This window comes from Abrus precatorius, unplaced genomic scaffold (genome assembly GCF_003935025.1).
Source record: "Abrus precatorius isolate BTA unplaced genomic scaffold, Abrus_2018 Scaffold8, whole genome shotgun sequence".
Classification (NCBI taxonomy): domain Eukaryota; kingdom Viridiplantae; phylum Streptophyta; class Magnoliopsida; order Fabales; family Fabaceae; genus Abrus; species Abrus precatorius.
Window position 1 is genome coordinate 26,432,836 of NW_020874428.1, and position 18,505 is coordinate 26,451,340.

Below are 18,505 nucleotides of genomic sequence, written 5' to 3' on the forward strand. Positions count from 1 at the left end.
AATGTGATATGAAGTATAAATTTGTATTAAAAGATGAAAACAAAGTAAGAAGAATATATAAACGTAAAAGTTCAAGTTAACCAGTGTTTCTTCCATTTAACTCCTTTAATATTACCTTCTTTTCTTTGTTTTAATCTTCCGTTTCTTCTGCATCACATTTTTTTCTAAAGCTTCACCACATCTCATTATTTTTTGGAATTTTGGGAGGTGTTCTAGGCATTATTTTTCTCTTTACCCTTAAGTTAGAATTATAGGTTTTCAAAGTTTAACACCACAGTTTTTCAGAGATTTTTATGTTACAAACTCTTTCTAAATTTGTTATATTTATATTTTATATAAACTATAACTATAAAGCTTGAGTAACAATTTCAAAGCAGAAGCTAGTTCCGTACGAGTTAATTTGTACATACTAATTTAAACCAAAGGAGAAAAATCTCCAGAAACATTTACTCATCGGAAATACCATTTTCATTCTTCTGCCGGAACGCGAAGTTTGGAACTGAGTTGATTTCCTGCAAATCAAAAAATATAATATTTAAAATAAAGTTAAGAGAAAAACCATTATGAATAAAATAATAAACTATAATTCTACGTTGTAATCAATATTTCATTCCACCACCTTATTGCCTTTGCATGGTTCTTTCTTCTGCTACTTTTAGGCATGAGCTTTCGTAGACGCTTCTTGGGTGGATTATGACTTGCCGATAGTGATCGCTTCAATGGATTGGGACACGTGAAATGGATATTATCCACATTGGTTTCTTGCTTATACACGTGAGCTCCACAGTAACTCACGTTCCAATCTTCGTATGGTAAATGGCATTTCAACTCCACGTAATTCCACTCGGACACAAGCAACGTGTCAAGGATTGGCCACTCTTCAACATCAATCTGAGATCGTACATCACATAATATCATGTGGTCACTTTCAATCGTTGACCAGTAATCTGTTTTGTCACAAAAGTTATCAACCTCGACGCCATTAATGTACAAGCGTACAGCAATTTGGTAACTACTTGCTCTTATGTATTCGGTTGGTGATGGCGGCACCTTGTCCAAGAGAAATGCTAAAGCAACAACGGGAAACTTTTCACGAACCCAAAAAGACACAATCCCTCCTTTGCAACGATGGTCAAACCAATTTGGAATCTGGGTTTTGGGCATAACCACATGTAATTTATAAACTTCATTAAATGCCTGTGAAATGAAAAAGAAAGGTACAGCTAATTAATCATCACTTGATCAAGATCATGATGTTGCATTAATGGGGGGGGGAAATGTACTTTTGACATAAAACTGGAACAACTAAAATGAGACTTGAATTGTGTATAAAATATTCCATCTTATGTGGGAGAAAGATTGTGTTAAAGGAAATCCACTACTAATGATTAATGTTTGAAACAAAAACAAATATAATAACTAGTAGGAATCAGTTGCCAAGAATATTTGTATTTGTATCTAAAAAAGATAAATCTGAGTTGTTCGTGTACGCGTTTGTGTATTTCTAGCATCATATAAATGGGAAAGAGATAGTCTAACCTGAGACCATAACATTCTTGACGTTTCTGAGGTTAAGAATACACAACCTCTAGCTAACACTCTCTGAATAGATGGCGGTAGCTCTGGAATTTCCTCAAGATCCATGCTATGAGTTACATCAAGAACTGTCAAGTTAGAACATTCTTTAATGCAGGTTGGAAGAGACAAAAAATAATTCCATGGCACTAATAGCTCTTCCAAGTTTGGAAAACAATTTAGAATAAAATGGAGATCTTCATCGGTTAAATCACAATTTCTACAAGACAATCGTCTCAAAGTAGAATAAAGTGGTTGGTTCAAATTGCCATTCGTTGCTAATACAAGGCTATTTTGGAACCTTCTGAAAGATTCTCGAACTTTGTCACTGTCTCTTAAATATAACTCTGTAATCTTTGGCAACATAAATAAGCCACTTGGAAGATTTCTTAAACGACTGCAATATGGCATATGTACAGTTTCAAGTCCTGTAAAATTCTCTACTGAATGTGGCAACTCCTCAATTTGAGTGTGACCCAAATCTATGAATGATAGCTTATCCATCACTCCCTCTATGTTAGGGAAGAATTCAATACTTCTGCAATAATCAAAGCAAAGATATCGGAGATATGGCAACCACATTCTTTGTGGGAATTTTCTGAGCTTTCAACAGCTTCTTGCATTTATAACTTCCAAGATTCTTAGAAATCCTACAGATTGATGCATCGCAACTAGATTCTTACAACACACAAGATAAAGGTATTTTAAATTTTCAAGTGCTGACACATCAGGCACATGGGTTATGAATTCACAAGACGAGAAATTTAAACTAGTCAAATGCTTGAGCCTCTGCCAAACAAAAACATAAACAAAATTGATTAGCTATGTCTTGAAATATAGGCATTTGTTTCAGTTTTTTTAAATAATTTTAAAAATGTATCGTATAAAAGCAATTTATTTTAAAATTTTTTAAATAATTTTAAAAAATGTTAAAATTATATTCCTTTTAATTTAAATTTTTCTGTAATCTTAACTAAACAATTAAAAGAATTTAAAAATATTTCTAAAAAATAATTTTTCTTTTAAAGTAATCTTAAATAAACAGAAACTATACAAGAGGAAACAGAGGGGGGGAAAAAACTACATCTTACCAGGAATGGCTCTCTCTTATCTAGTTTGAGTTGACTATATGGTAAACCTAAGACAACAGCATTCCTAGGATAAAATCCTGGTGGCAGAGATGCTGATGGGTACCCATTCCATTCAAGCAACCTTAGACTATTCGGCAGATAATTAGGTGCTGATGAAAAGCGTGCATTCCGCAGAATGAGAATTCGAAGATTATTCATATTCTCGAAGGCAGTACCACCCCACTCGATTTCTATTTCTTTTTTCTCAAGAGGGTCCAAAATAATTCCTTCAATATTACTGCTTCCCTGTTAAAATTTGTAAAGTAATGTTAGTTACACAAAAAATATTTTTTTGGGGTGCATATATATATACATATAGCAATTCACAAAGAGAATATAATGTTTGAGGGACGAGATATCTCAAGTTAATTTATTCTTACTGAATTTTCTGTTAAAACCCTGAGAACATCTTCTTGATTATATAACCTGCTGCGTACACCGGGTGTGTTTAGTGCTTCTTGCCTAACCACTTCTTTGCCCATGTCTTGTATTAGATCATGCATCGTTAAGCAATTATGCTCTTCAACAGTTAGAAGAGATTTGTCAATGAGTATTCCAATATTGTATGTAGGGTAAAAGTCACATCTATCCAAAATCTTTTCAATATGGTCTCGTCTATTCCCTTTAAAAAAGCAAGCAATGTCTAGGAATATATGCTGTGCATTCTCCGGCAGGGAATCATAGCTTACCCTAAGTATGTCATGTATCTTTCTTTCTGGAATCCTCTCATACTGTTCCAATGCACATTCACATTCCTTCACAGATTTGCTTACCAAGTTGGATCCTATTACTTCTAAAGCCAATGGAAGACCCTTGGCATATTGAACTGCACGGTTAGACACGTCTTCATAGTTGGTTGCAGGTTGACTCATTTTGAAGGCTTTCAAGCAAAAAAGTTGAAGAGCTTCATGTTTACTTAGCACGTTCATTTCATATCTCTTTTCCACCTCATGAACATTGAGCACGTGCTTATCTCTTGTTGTTATAATGATCCTACTACCTTGACCATACCAACTACACTTTCCTGCTAGTTTTTCTAATTGTACCGCATTGTCAACATCATCGAGCACTAGAAGAACTCTCCTATGAGAAAGCCTCTCTTTTAATCTAGCGGCACCTTCATCAACACTTCCCAAGTTGATACTCATCCCTTCAAGAAGCTTAGATAGAATTGTCTCTTGGAGATTCACGAGACCAATTTTATTTGATCTTTCTCTCACACCTTCAAGAAAAACTGCACATTTAAATTTATCAGCAATTAAGTTATAGAGGGCTTTGGCAAGTGTTGTTTTGCCTATTCCTCCAGTTCCGTGAATTCCCACCATGCAAACCTTTTCGCTAGACTCAATATCTAAAAGTGACATCACTTCTTCTATGCGGCTATGGTGTCCAATTACGTGTTGGCCAACATCTAACTGTTGACGATGTAATTTAACGACGGCCATTTCAACGATCTTTTGGATAAATTGATATTCGTATCTACAAAAGAATAGTGCTTTTAAATGTATGAAGACTTCAATCATATATAGACGATTTTCGTTTTCTTTCTTCTAATCAGAATTTTTATATATAACAAAATGAAATTATTTATAAATACAACATTCATAAATTAGGAAACTTAATTTAAAAAGAGAAAAATTAAGCATCTCAAGCAAGTTTGACTGACCTTGTAATTGGCAATAAAGGTGCAACTTTATCGACTCAATTAAAAATAAAGTACGTAGCAGCTTTCAAGATGCCATTAATTAATGAAACAAGTTACAAATATAATACCCTTAAAATAGGAAACTTAATTGAAAAAGAACAATAATTGAGCCTCTCAAACATGTTTTGATTGGCCTCGTGGTTGACACTAATTGTGCAACCTGATCAACTACATTAAAGATATTATACGTACCCACTTTCAAAATGCCATCCTTTTAAGTTGGCTACTTGAGACAAAGCTGACCTCCATTTCTGCACAAGTTCAGATTTCTTTCCAAACCTATTTTCATGTTCATCCATGGCTTTGCCATAACTATTTCTCTGATGCCTTACATCAGATGGTTCCACCTTATAAAAGACTGGCCAAACCAGTTGATTCTTCGTCTCTCTACATTCCACTATCTTGACGAGTTCATTGAGACACCACTTTGAAAATGCATAGTTTGCAGATAAAACAACAACTGAAATCCGTGATTCTTCAATTGCTTGATTGAGAGACTCTGAAATTTGATCCCCACCCTCTAATCCATTTTCGTCTATGAAGGTGTTGATTCCCTTCCTTCGCAAAGCATCATAGAGATGACCCGTAAAGGTGTGGCGGGTGTCTTGCCCTGTAAAACTGAGAAAAACATCGTGACAACAATTGAATTCATGAGTTGCCATGATGAACAAAACAAGCGCAAGTGCATTCAGCAAGGTAGGGTAGATATTGGTATATAGATTTATAATAGCACCTTGTAACTAAATGACAATATAGAGAACGTAATAGCCTAATAGGAAAAGAAAATGGCATCATTATTGTCATGCAATGGGCTTAAGGGACCACAAGGTTTTGTTAGTGATGACAATTAGTTTTAAAACGTGTATTTATAAAAATTACGCATAACACAAAAGAAAATTACTTGTTAAATGAGGCAAAATTCCAGGCCTAGATATTTATCAATAAAAATTCATAGAAATGAGATCCGACAATCCGGTGTTTTGGTGGCTTTTTACCAAAAGGATTTTTTTATTATTATTATTCAATTTAGGTTGGTTTAAGTGAATTTTTGCAGAAATATTTGTAAGAAATAAAATAAAAATTATATCATAAGTTAAAATCAATTTACATGTATCTCATGCTCTAAAAAATTTAATTAAAAAAATTTAAATGATAAAAAAGTAAAAGTTAGTTTTAACTGATCATCAATAAATATATTTTTTTTAATATTTTTATAAAAAAATTTGTAAAAATTTACTCAAATTAAACTTTAATATTTTAACTTATCATCAAATTATTTTTTTTGCGTTCTCACAAAAAAAATATTTTTATTTGATATATTTTTAACAAAGACATTTTAAATGCCTAATTGTTTTTAATTAGTAAATAAAATTTTTTTTAGGGAATTTACATATATGCTTTGGTCAATCACATGTTTAAATTAATTTATCATAGAACCTCCTCAACAATATTGCTACTATGTAAGTTTTTAATACATTAATGATTTTCTATAACAATTTCAATATTATTTATCATTTTTTTATCAAACAATAAACATCCCTTACCAACTTTATATTTAACTCATGGGTGGCAATGTCCCCTTCATTCTCCATCAATATGATATCATAACATAATAATTAAAAAAGATGTCGATGGCAGGATTTTGTGATCAGATGAAGCCTTTACTGTCTATCCATTGGACCTTAAATTAATGTATTAATATCAAATTATAAATCCATGGGACCAACTGTTCCTTTCTCTAGGTCAAAAAATCGTTTTTAAAAAACCAAGTTGATTTTAAAAAATTGTTAATGGTCTTTCTTATCGATCTTCTCTTTATTTTATTTTATTTCTAAGAAACAAACTTCCCTCCTCGATTACATTTCACCACAAAAAAAAAAAAAAAAAAGAATTATGAACTGTTTTATCATTAGAATTTATTACTATATACTTCATCTAACAATAAATAAATTATCAATATAAATATTATTAATTTATGCTAATTATATGATACTTATACTAAATAATAATGTTACTATATAAGAAATCAATATACCGTCATTACATTTTATTGTTTATACTCACACTACTTATATTAATCACTTTATTTTTGTTAAAACTAATTTATATTAGCATAAATAATTAAAGTACAGATAGTTAAATAAAATTAAATAAACGTCAATAAAAATAATAACAAATATCAAAATTTATATAAAAATAAGTTACAAAATTAGTAATACAAAACTGCACATTAAAAGTTAATAAAAAATTATAGATTAAAAAAACCACAGCAACGATGACGAAAATTTGGGGAGGTCTAATTAGAATTCATCAAAGTTCTTATCAGAGTAAGAATGGCTCCGTTGAGTCGAACTTACATCAGAAAATGACGCTGTTGAGTCTGATAAAAATGTATCTCCACCAATAAAATTTGCTAATGTAAAATAAATCTTCATACATTCTTCTTTCGGAAGATGAAGTTCAAAACCGATTTCCTGCAAAACAATTAAATAAAATTATTAATTAAGTAAGAAAATTAATTATAAATAAAATAATCAGCTATTTTACTGTAATCAATTAATGTGTAAGCCCATATTAATTCCACCACCTTCTTGCTTTTTTTGTTGTCTTTTCTTCCTCCACCTTTTGACTTGAGCTTTCTTGCACGCTTTTTTGGTAGATGATTGAAGGTGTTTCTGCTTCAATGGATTGGGTGGGACATGTGAATTTAATATCATCCACGTTAGTTTCATGCTTATACACATAAACTCCACAATAACTCACAGGTAAATTACACTTAAACTCCACATAATTCCACTCAGACACAAGCAATGAGTCTAGGGTTGGCCACATTTCAGCATCGATCTTAGATCGTACATCACACACTACCACTTGATCTCCTTCCTCATCTCCAGATCTATATTTGACTGTGTAATCAAACCTTGCTATCTTAACTTTGAGGCCATTGATGTTCAATTCAAGATGGAAGGGATCAGCCATTACATCGCTTAAAAATAGCTTATCTTTTGGTATATCTTTATAGAGAAATGCTAAAGCAACCACAGGAAACTTTCCACGAGTCCAAAAAGACACAGTCCCTCCTTCACAACGATGATCAAACCATTCTGGAATGAGGGTTTCGGGCATAGAGATGTAAAGAAAATTCACTTCTTTTAATGCCTGCCACATTAACAAAAATTGACAACATAACTACAATAAGCAACGATATGTATAATCTGTCAAGTCCAATCGTGGAATGAATGAGCTTAAAATATTTCATCATTGTTTCACGTATGTGTGAATAATTAATATATATGATAACACAACTTAATTACAGTTCTTCAGGTATTTTTAGTTTTTCAATCTAAATTAAAATTTTACTTTGATACTCTAAGATGATACATTAAATACTCACCTTCAATTGAAGTAAAGTTTTTTATTTTGATTGAAAGATTTTTTAACGGGTATCTAAAAACACATATTAAGAAATAAAAATAATACATTTTTATTATAAATTATTGCATTCAATGTTGTTAATGTGATAAAATTTGTTAGATATCTTGTTATTTTGAATAAAAGTTAACTACGCATAAATTCTTATTACGTGCCCTTAGACACGCTTTATAAAACGGGTGCTAAAAAAATATCATCAAAATATCTAAAGAATTGTATGTATTAATTAATAGCAGCAGCATATAAATATGAAAGAGAAATTAATCTAACCTTGGACCATAACATTCGTGATGTTTCTGAAGTTAAGGATGGACAACGTCTAGCAAATATTCTATAAATGCTTGGTGGTAGCTCTGGAATTTCTTGAAGCTTCGGGCTAAAACTCACATCAAGAAAGTTTAAGTTAACACACTCCTTAATGCGGGTGGGCACAAACACAAACTTGTTGCATGGCACCATTAGCATTTCTAAGTTGGGAAAAAAGGTAAGAAGAAAGTGGAGATCTTCATCAGTTAGACCACAATTTATACAAGTCAATCGTCGCAAAGGAGAGTACTGGCCATTGATTACATGGCTGTTTTGGAATTTTCTAAATGATTCTCTTACTTTATGACAACGGACTATATAGAACTCTTCAATCTTTGGTAACATGAATAAGCTGTTTGGTAGTTCTCCTAGTCTTCCGCAGGATGTTAATGTTAGTTTTTTAAGTCCCGTAAGATTATTTACAGAATGTGGAAGCTCCTTAATTTGAGTATCTTGCAAATCAAGCTTCAACAACTTATCCATCACTCCGTTGATATCAGGGAAGTTTTCAATACTTCTGGAATAATTGAAGTTCAAACGTTGGAGAGATGGCAACCATATTGTTGGTGGCAAATTTTTTAGGCTGTTGCAATAGCTTGCTTCTAAATCTTCAAGCTTTTTAAGAAACCCAACAGAGTGATGAATTGCAATTAGATTTTCACAGCCAGAAACATTTAAACTTGTTAAATTTGGAACTCCAGACATATCAGGTACATGAGTTATGAATCGACAAAACGAGAAATCTATGTCAGTCAAATGCACAAGTCCCTGTCAAACAAAACAAATTAAAATGATCAGCATATTAATTAAAATAATTTTTGACATTATGATTAAGTAAAAAGAAATAAAAATAAGAGGAAAAAAAAAGAAACCTTACCGGGAATGGCTTGTCCTTTTCAAGCCTGAAATCACTATGAGATAAACCTAAGACAACAGCATTATTCCAAGGATAAAAATTTTGTGGGAGAGATTCTGATGGATATCCTTTCCATTCAAGCAACCTTAGACTATCTGGCAAATAACTAGGTGGTGATGAAAAGCATGCATTCCGAACAATGAGTATTCGAAGATTATTCATCTTCTCAAAGGCAAAACCACTCCAATCTACTTTTACTTCTTCTTTCTTAGGTGGATCAAGAATTATTCCTTCAATGTTACTGCTTCCCTGCCAAGAATAGTAAAGTAATTACATTAGTAACTCACAAAATTTTTTTTTAAGTAGATTCATGTTTCATGGTTTGCTTAGACTCATATTGTAAGTTCTTACTGAATTCTCTTTTAGAACACGAATAACATCTTCTTGAAAACATAATCTGCTACGTTCACCGGGTTTTCTGGGTGCTTCTTGTCTAACAACTTCTTTGCCCATGTCTTGTACTAGATCATGCATCCTTAAGTGACCATATTGATCAACAGTAAGAAGAGATTTGTCAACAAGTATTCCAATATTGTATGTTGGGTAAAAGTCACATTTTTCCAAAATCCTTTCAACATATTCCATGCTCTCCCCTTTAAAAAAGCAAGCAATGTCTAGGAAGACATATTGTGCAATCTCTGATAAGTAATCATAGCTTACCTTGAGTATGTCTTGAATCTTTCTTTCTGGAATCCTCTCATATTGTTTCAATGCATATTCACATTCCTGCACAGATTTTCTAACCAAATTTGATCCTATTACTTTTAATGCCAATGGAAGGCCTTTGGCATAACCCACTGCACGGTTAGACACATCTTCATAGTTGATTGGAGGTTGACTCATTTTAAAGGCTTTCCAACTAAAAAGTTGAAGTGCTTCATCATCATTCAACTCTTTCATTTCATATCTCTTCTCAACATCATGAACAGCCAGCACATGCTTATCCCTTGTTGTTATAATGATCCTACTACCTGAACCAAACCAATTGCTCTTTCCAGCTAGTTTCTCTAACTGCTCCACACTATCAATATCATCAAGCACCAGAAGAATTCTCCTATTTCGAAGCCTCTCTTTTAATCTAGCAGCACCTTCATCCACACTACCGAACCTAATAGTTTTCCCTTCAAGCAACTTAGATAGAATTGCCTCTTGCAAATGTACAAGACCCATGTTGCTTGAAGTTTCTCTAACGCCTTCTAGAAATATTGCACATTCAAATTGATTGAAAGTCAAGTTGTATAGAGCTTTGGCTAATGTTGTCTTGCCAATTCCACCAGTTCCATGAATTCCCACCATATAAACAGTGTTACTAGATTCAATATCCAAAAGTGACTTCACTTCTTGTATGCGAGATTGGTGTCCAATTACGTGTTCACCAATATCTAATTGTTCAGGATGTAATTCAATAATGGCCATTTCAACAATCCTTTGAATAAATTCATATTCATACCTACAAAAGAAAAAAAAAATGCTGCGTAATTTAGAGAGAAATTCCATTCAGGCCTGCGATTTAGAGTTGTTAATATGATAATAATCATATTAACATTTAGTGTTGTTAAGAAGCCACGCAACTCAAGAGAACTAATTGAGATTTATTAAATTAAAATATTTAAGAGCTTTAACCTATTTGATAAATTTAAAAATAAATAAATTATTAAAAATAAAATTCTAAAATTAGGAACCTAAGATTTTTTTTCTTTAAAAAAATTAAAATTTCAAGCAAACTGCAAACATAACCACTCTTATAGTTATCACAGATTATTTTGTCTAATTGTCAACTAAAATTCTCGTTCTAAATATGTAAGACAGATATATTTATCAAATTTTAAACTTAAGATTACAAATTAAATTAGAACAATTTCATGTCAATAAATCTAGCTAATCTATATATAAATAATATTTATATTTAAACAATAGAGTACATTTACTCTTAAATTTAAAATTTTTTACTTAAAAGTAAAAATATTGTCATTTGTCCCGACTATTAAGTTACTACTTTATACAGAAATTGTTTTTATCCTCAATTAAATCACTTTCCTGGAATGAAATATTCAGGATTAAAAATACTGATAAAATTTATAAAATATGTGTGGTCATTATTCAACTCTTCTAGACATAATATGTTTATTTTTAACAAAATTTTATTCTCATATGTGAAAGGTATTTCTGTTTTCTTTTATTTAAAAATGTGATTTTTTTTATTCCCTCTTCACTGTACGAAGAATGCTTAAAATATTTCTTTTATATATACCAAACTCAACCTAAATTCAGACAATCAACAAATTACCCCCTGAATTTTGTTTCTGCAAACGAGATTCCTAAAGTACCCAAAGAAGCACTGAAGTAATCGAAATTAAAGCACTTACCCTGTCTGGAAATGCCATCCTTTTAAATTGGCAGCTTCAGACAATGCTGATCTCCATTTCTGCACCTTCTCAGACTCATTTCGAAGCCTCTTTTGATGTTCAGCCATGGCTTCACCGTATCTGTTTCTCTGGTGCCTTATATCTGATGGTTCGACTTTGTAAAAGATTGGCCAAACCAACTGGTTCTTCATCTTCATACACTCAATTATCTTGACAAGTTCATCAAGACACCACGAGGAAGATGCATAGTTTTCAGAGAAAACAACAAGTGAAATCCTTGATTCCTCAATTGCTTTGACAAGAGAGAGTGAAATTTGGAAGCCACCTTTTAATCCATCATCATCCATGAAGGTATTGATTCCCTTTAGTTGCAAAGCATTATAGAGATGACCCGTAAATGTGTGGCGCGTGTCTTCTCCACAAAAGCTAAGAAAAACATCGTAGCGCCAATCTGAATCATGAGTCCCCATCATCACTGATGACTTCTATGTTGCTTATGTTATGATTCACAAAGGCACAAATTGTAGCGTATATGTAGTAGTACGATGTTGGATTCTGCGTTTTCTGACATCACTTAAGGATACGACTTTTCACCATTATTTTTTTTTTTTCAAATAATTTTTTTCTTATCAATTATTATTTATTTTTACCTTATTTTTTACTTTCTAAATAATATTTATAGAGAATAAAGGAAAAAAAATCCTTGTAGAAAACATTTTTAAAATTGAATTTAGTGCCGGCCCTGCAGTCATGTTTATCAATTGCGTGCCTATTAAAATTAATTTTCTTAATGCCTAATGGAGAATATTTCTTACGAAACTTCTATGAAAAAGTGTACCATAAATTAGTCAAGTTGGTAACGATGATAAGTAACACACTTGTTATTTAAACAACAATCAAGTTGGTGACGTGTAATGTATTACACGATGCTATTAAATAATTTAAATCTAGATAAAAATTAAATTATTATTTATTATTAAATATTTTTTTGTTAAAATTCTTCTGCGTCTTCTTCTGTTTTTGTAATTTTTTTTGCATGAATCTAAATTATAATAATTAATTTTTGTTATTTTTATTATACATCATACTTTAATATTTTTACACATACAATCATTTCTTATTTCATATTTTTTGTGTAATCGCTTATATATTTTAATATTTTATTTTTTATATTCCTATTTTTTATTATTCTTTAAAATTTAACATTTACTATTAGATAATATAAAACTTTCCTTTTATAAAACTTTACCTGTGATACGATCATAGGTGACTTTTTATTTCTCTGGTTTAATCGCCCAACGTACGTTCTCATGCGCTTAAAAAAACTATAATCCTTTACATTGAACAGACCGTTTGAATCGAAAGGGAAATTAAGACAATTATCCTATAGGCCCAATTCTATTATAGGTGTCATTTGTCTTATAGATTTATTTTATAAATAACTATTCTTAAAATAAAAATATTAATTAATGCAAGATATTTTTTCACAGAGAATTTTTAAAATTCAATGGTAACATGATATATTATTATTTGATCATTTTTATATTTTTAAAATTATTTATCATGCAAAAATTTTCTTTTTTTCAAGCCTTCTTAGTTTTCTCATTCTTTTCTTTTTCTCTTTATTTTTATATTCTTTTAACAGTCTTTTTAACAGTAAAAAACATTATAAGTATTATATATTAAAGTTGAATTTTAAAATTACTTAACTATAAATTTTGAATTAATAATTTTACATTATGATAAAAAAAATTAATAAATTTGTCTAAGACCCTAAACTTTCTAGACACGGTCCAAAATTTGTTGAACGACTCATTCAAGAAAGAAGGATGCATATACCTTAAAAGAATGAAAGGGGGTACTAGTGAAAGAAGAAGAAAAAGTAAATAAAATAACGAATCCGACAAAAAAAAACAAGAATAAAAATAAATGTAAAATTAATAGAAAAATAAAAAAATTAGAAAAAATAGCCAATGCATTAACAAGTAACTTTTTGAATAGATTATTAGAAAAGATGAGACTTTCCAAATCAGGCTATTCAATAAAATACTTAGACTAAAATAACTGTATTTAAGTTTTGTAATTCGAATAGAAGTTTTATAATTAGTGACATAAAATTTTAATTATAATTAAGAATAACATGAATAAAAATATTAACGCGAGTTTCATGCATAAATAAATTAATTATTGTAGTACAATTAATATTTCTTCCTCCAGATTCAATGAACAATATTGCAGCTTTCAAGTGCATGACAAAGAATAAACAATTGATGTGTGAAACAGTTAATAGTGCAATGAAACAAGTGAAAGGAGGTGTAAAGGAAACAAAGCAAAGAAATTATGAATAACCGGAATTAACATTATTGTATTAAAATTACAGCAATATAAGCAATATTGTGTTAAACGTCAAGTGGAAGGACTGTTTGGGAATATAATTCTCATATACTTGTGGTAAGATATGAGGAGAGGGGATGCATTTCGTAATACAAATTGTATTGCGATATTCAATACATATCTAGACTTGTTCTGCTTGAGTTTTAATTAATCTCTGAATAGAATTGTCAACTTTGAAAGGTAATTACTTCCTCGAGAGATTCAATTGAACAATGCAGCTTTCTAAGAACACGATCAAGAATAAACAATGCGTGATGAAACAAGTAAAAGAATAATTAGTAACACGATTTGCGTCCAAACAAACTTCCCAATAATGAACATAGCTTTATAACAATGCTCCATTTCTTAGCATCCACGGCAATTTCATGTACGAGAAAGTAAAGTCTTCCTTCTATAGATGACATTAGAGCAAGGACTTGGTATATGTTGCTAGTGATTTTCAGCATCAATGGCCATTTCCACAATCCTTTCGATAAATTCATAGTGGTACCTACGAAAGTACAAGCAAGCCCTTTTTTAATTCATTCTTTCTTTGCTCTAGGTTTTTTTCTATAAAGGGAAATTTCGCCATCAAAATAGTAAAATTAATCTTCTCATAAATAGATTGACATGCAAACTGCGAAACTTAAAACTTTAACATCACACATTACTCCATGCATCAGACATGAACGGTTTACTATTTAGCATTTCAGATATGGAGAGAGGCATATTAATTAATAATTATATTGATAACAACTAGAATTAAAGGACATTAGCTATGTAACATGATGAGCTAAAAGCAATTAACTACGTACTCATTTTCTTTGCGATGATGTCCTTTCAAGTTAGCTATTTCAGACAAAGCAGATCTCCATTTCTTTACATTCTCAGAGTCCTTTCCGAACTTTTCTTCATGTTTACCCATGGCAGCTCCATAACTTTTCGTTTGATTGCTTACATCCGATTGTTCCACTTTGTAAAATATGGGCCAAACCAATTGATTCTTCGTCTTCATACACTCAATGATCTTGGCGAGTTCATCAAGACACCACGTGGAATATCCATAGTTTTCTGAGAAAACAACTATTGAAAGCTTTGATTTTTCAATTGCTCTGATAAGAGCAAGTGAAATTTGGTTTCCACCCTCCAATCCCTCATCATCCATGAAGATTTTGAATCCCTCTCGGCGAAAAGCATTATATAGAAAACCTGTAAAGGAGTAGCGAGTATCTTCTCCAGTAAAACTGAGAAAAACATCATAACGGGGCAAGGATTGGACAGCTGATTCCACAACCTTTCGGATTAATTCATATTCATACCTATAAAAACACAACTTCTGTCCATTCATCAAGTCTGTTCGTGCACAACCTTATTTTTTCTTTATCAGAATTATAATTATAAGTTCAATACATACAATAAAGTTAATTTATAACCTGAGCTTGAGTAAGCTATCGGCACACACAACAGATTGGGACTACTACACTAGAATTAATTCCAGTTAAACAAAGTCACTTTCCAAATAAAATAAGTAATTAAGAACTTGTCCGAGCTAGTAGACATTAACTATGGAACTGGATCAACTAAAAGTAATTGAAATTCTAAAGCATATTAACATACGGACCCAGTTTTGAAAATCCATCCATTCAATTCGACGACTTCATCCAAAGTTTCACTCCATAGCTGCACCCTCTCGTGGTAATAATCTCCCAATCTTTCTTTCAATACATCCTTGGCATAACCTATCTGGCGCTTTACGTCCCACGGTTCGAGTTTGTAAAAGATTGGAAAGACAAGTTGACCGTAAGTCTTCATACACTCGAGGATCTTGACAAGTTCATCAAGACACCTTGAGGAGAATGCATAGTTTTCGGAGAGAACAACGATTGAAATCCTTGAATTTTCAATTGCTTTAAGAGTAGAGGGTGAAATTGGGTTGCCACTCATGTGTCGGTCAAAACCATCATCTTCGAAAAAGGTATTGATTCTCTTGCGTCGCAAAGCATTGTAGAGGGTACCAGTGAAGGAGTAGCGGGTATCTTGGTCTCTAAAACTAAGGAAAACATCGTAGTTGCTGGTGCTCTGGGCTTCATTCGGCATGGTGAACAATGCAGAATGCGCATCTAACAATACATTGGAAATTGTCAGGGACAATAACAATAGACATGAAAATACCAATGAGGAGTATGGGACCCACGTGGCTTGCCCATTGACTCCTCCTTTGTCTTTTCCTCATCCCAATGGCTATTACCTCCACCTCTTTATTTCTTTTTATAATGTTGAAAATGATGAAATATCTAATAGGATGAGATCAGTATATTTAAATAAGTCAATTATACATTAATAAATAAAACCCCAAGCCAAGGTTATTTTAATTACAACTTGAAAGTGCGTATCTTTTAAACATCTCCAATGAAAATTTAATTGGAATATTATAGGGAGAAAATATATATGTTGGGATATGTATTATATGCAATATATTTTGTGCTAACATGGAATTAATTCTAGATGAGCATTTCTAGAGAGGATTTATAACTTGGAATTGGCAATTTATAGCTTGTTTGATTTCCTTTTTTCTTTAGAGTGCTTTTTTATTTATTTTTAAACGAGCATAAATTTTCAATTATTTTAATTTAATTAATTATACTTTTTACATTAAATTTGTATTTGCATAATTTTCAATGCATTTTCAAACATACACTTAGACGAAAATCTTGTAACTCAATTTGTTCAAAGCAACAAATTATCAATTTTGAGTAACGGAATTTTAAACTTAAAACAAAGGGCTATTGATTCCTGATTTCAATAGGAAGGAAGTCGCTCCCTCTGCTTTCAAGTGAACAACAGCTTTTGAGTGCATGATCAAGAATAACCAATGCGTGAAACAACAGTACAACGAATGATGTTAACGAAACATGTGAAAGAACAGCAAAATCCAAGTGAAAACAGGAGGCAAAATCTAATAGAGAAAGAAGAACTTGTATTTACTAATATTGAAGTAAAATTGCGAAATCAAAGTGAAGGTGACTTAAAGGTCCTCGGGACTAATTCATACACCTTTCCAGAAAATGATAATGTTCTAAGTAAAATTCACGCTCGTCCAAAACAACTTCTCAGTACTAAATGTAAGCATTACAACCGCTATCAATTTGTGATCCACCAGTTGAATTCATCAATTTTGGATTCCTTCTAGTTGACACCCGAGCAAGGACCAGGAACATTGAAGCCATTTTAAATTTTAATGGCCATTTCCACAATTTTGTCAATAAATTCATATTCGTACCTACACAAAGTACAAGGCCTTTTAGTTCATTCAAGTACAACTTTCATTTTCCTTCTAATGCTCTGAATTTATTTCATCAGATAAATCTTCAAAAAATAATTTCGAAATTCATCAAAATATAGAACTAAATTGCAAACAAAGCCTTAACGAGTACACAACATTTCTAGTTGGCAAAGTCGTATTTTAAACAATCTACTACATGAATGGATTTCAAATTAAACGGTTCATAGAATTTAGGAAAAAGTAAGTAAATACTATGTGTTATACCCGGTTTTCAAGTGCCATCCTTTCAAGTTAGCGACTTCAAACAAAGCTGACCTCCATTTATGCACCTCCTCAGAATCCTTACCCAACTCATTTTCATGTTTAGTCATGGCTTCACCATAACTGTTTCTTTGATGTCTTAAATCACTGGGTTCCACTTTGTAAAAGATGGGCCAAACTAGTTGGTTTTTCATCTTCATACATTCAAGGATGGTCACAAGTTCATCGAGACAAGACGAGGAATATGCATATTTTTCGGAAAATACAATGATTGAAAGCCTTGATTTTTCAATTGCTTCAGTAATGGATTGTGATAAATGGTCTCCATCATTCATGAAGGTTTTGAATCCTCCCCGGCGCAAAGCATTATAAAGATATCCTGTAAAGGTGTAGCGTGTATCTTCTCCACTAAAACTCAGAAAAACATCGTAGCGTTGTACGGTTTTGGTGACCCAATCTACGATATTTTCGATGAATTGGAATTCATACTCACACCTGCAAACAAGTAAAAGGCCATTTATGAAAGGATAATTAAAAGATGCTACTTTCCAATATTCAATAAAGATACATAAATTTGTGTACTTTCTGCGCAAACGACGTATCACATACCCGCCTTCTTGGAAATGGAATCCTCTGAGGCTGGCGATTTCAGACAAAGCTAAGGCCCACTTGCTTACTTTGTCAGAGTCCTTTTTGAACCTTTCTTCATGTCGATGAAGGGCATCACGATAATCATTTCGCTGATTTCTTATATCGGAGGGGTCGACTTTGTAAAAGATTGGCAAAACGACTTGGTTCTTAATGTTCTTACACTCGAGAATCTTGACAAGGTCATCAAGGCACCAAGTGGAATGCGCGAAGTGTCGGGAGAGAACAACAATTGAAATCCTCGATGCCTGCAATGCTTGAAGAAGGGTGCTTGAGATTTGGTCGCCACCCTTCAACTCACCATCATCCATGAAGGTTCTGAATCGAGCCTGCCGCAAAGCGTCGTAGAGATTACCTGTGAAGCAGTGGCGCGTGTCTTCCCCTCTAAAACACAGAAAAACATCGTGGCGCCACTTTATTGGTTCGTCGCTGCCAATGCCATTGGATACGCTCCCTTCATTCGCCATCATATCAAATATGAATATCAAACATCGTTTCCTTGGTGGGTTT

General features: G+C 32.1%; 4 protein-coding genes across 4 annotated transcripts; all 4 read right to left on the reverse strand.

Moving 5' to 3' along the window:
• Positions 1-446: 446 nt before the first annotated feature.
• Positions 447-10,480, reverse strand: LOC113874561. The gene is made up of 12 exons (XM_027512781.1): positions 9,416-10,480; positions 9,026-9,313; positions 8,113-8,916; positions 6,998-7,569; positions 6,848-6,884; positions 4,603-5,150; positions 3,086-4,184; positions 2,667-2,951; positions 2,300-2,364; positions 1,540-2,113; positions 628-1,197; positions 447-512 (listed from the first exon to the last, which is right to left on the reverse strand). Exons 1-12 carry the CDS (start codon positions 10,478-10,480, stop codon positions 447-449), a joined length of 5,973 nt encoding a protein of 1,990 aa, XP_027368582.1.
• Positions 10,481-11,426: 946 nt separating this feature from the next.
• Positions 11,427-11,900, reverse strand: LOC113874562 (TMV resistance protein N-like). Its single transcript, XM_027512782.1, has one exon. The coding sequence runs from the start codon at positions 11,898-11,900 to the stop codon at positions 11,427-11,429; it is 474 nt and encodes a 157-aa protein (XP_027368583.1).
• Positions 11,901-14,253: 2,353 nt separating this feature from the next.
• LOC113874564 (probable disease resistance protein RPP1) lies at positions 14,254-15,900 on the reverse strand. Its single transcript, XM_027512783.1, has 3 exons — positions 15,425-15,900; positions 14,619-15,122; positions 14,254-14,314 (listed from the first exon to the last, which is right to left on the reverse strand). Exons 1-3 carry the CDS (start codon positions 15,898-15,900, stop codon positions 14,254-14,256), a joined length of 1,041 nt encoding a protein of 346 aa, XP_027368584.1.
• Positions 15,901-17,031: 1,131 nt separating this feature from the next.
• LOC113848030 (probable disease resistance protein RPP1) lies at positions 17,032-18,462 on the reverse strand. The gene is made up of 3 exons (XM_027477385.1): positions 17,957-18,462; positions 17,351-17,842; positions 17,032-17,083 (listed from the first exon to the last, which is right to left on the reverse strand). Exons 1-3 carry the CDS (start codon positions 18,460-18,462, stop codon positions 17,032-17,034), a joined length of 1,050 nt encoding a protein of 349 aa, XP_027333186.1.
• Positions 18,463-18,505: the final 43 nt, after the last annotated feature.

What these genes read in the sequence shown, in the direction of transcription:
- LOC113848030 (XM_027477385.1), bottom strand. Translation starts at nt 18,462, where the DNA reads ATGGCGAATGAAGGGAGCGTATCCAATGGCATTGGCAGCGACGAACCA. An exon ending in TTCCATTTCCAAGAAGGCGG is followed by an intron (nt 17,843 to 17,956) that starts GTATGTGATACG and finishes ACTTGTTTGCAG; the next exon opens with GTGTGAGTATGAATTCCAAT. An exon ending in GGATGGCACTTGAAAACCGG is followed by an intron (nt 17,084 to 17,350) that starts GTATAACACATA and finishes TACTTTGTGTAG; the next exon opens with GTACGAATATGAATTTATTG.
- LOC113874562 (XM_027512782.1), bottom strand. Translation starts at nt 11,900, where the DNA reads ATGGGGACTCATGATTCAGATTGGCGCTACGATGTTTTTCTTAGCTTT.
- LOC113874561 (XM_027512781.1), bottom strand. Translation starts at nt 10,480, where the DNA reads ATGGCCATTATTGAATTACATCCTGAACAATTAGATATTGGTGAACAC. An exon ending in GTGTTCTAAAAGAGAATTCA is followed by an intron (nt 9,314 to 9,415) that starts GTAAGAACTTAC and finishes TATTCTTGGCAG; the next exon opens with GGAAGCAGTAACATTGAAGG. An exon ending in CACGAATGTTATGGTCCAAG is followed by an intron (nt 7,570 to 8,112) that starts GTTAGATTAATT and finishes TTAATGTGGCAG; the next exon opens with GCATTAAAAGAAGTGAATTT.
- LOC113874564 (XM_027512783.1), bottom strand. Translation starts at nt 15,900, where the DNA reads ATGCCGAATGAAGCCCAGAGCACCAGCAACTACGATGTTTTCCTTAGT. An exon ending in GGATGGATTTTCAAAACTGG is followed by an intron (nt 15,123 to 15,424) that starts GTCCGTATGTTA and finishes GTGTTTTTATAG; the next exon opens with GTATGAATATGAATTAATCC. An exon ending in CATCATCGCAAAGAAAATGA is followed by an intron (nt 14,315 to 14,618) that starts GTACGTAGTTAA and finishes GTACTTTCGTAG; the next exon opens with GTACCACTATGAATTTATCG.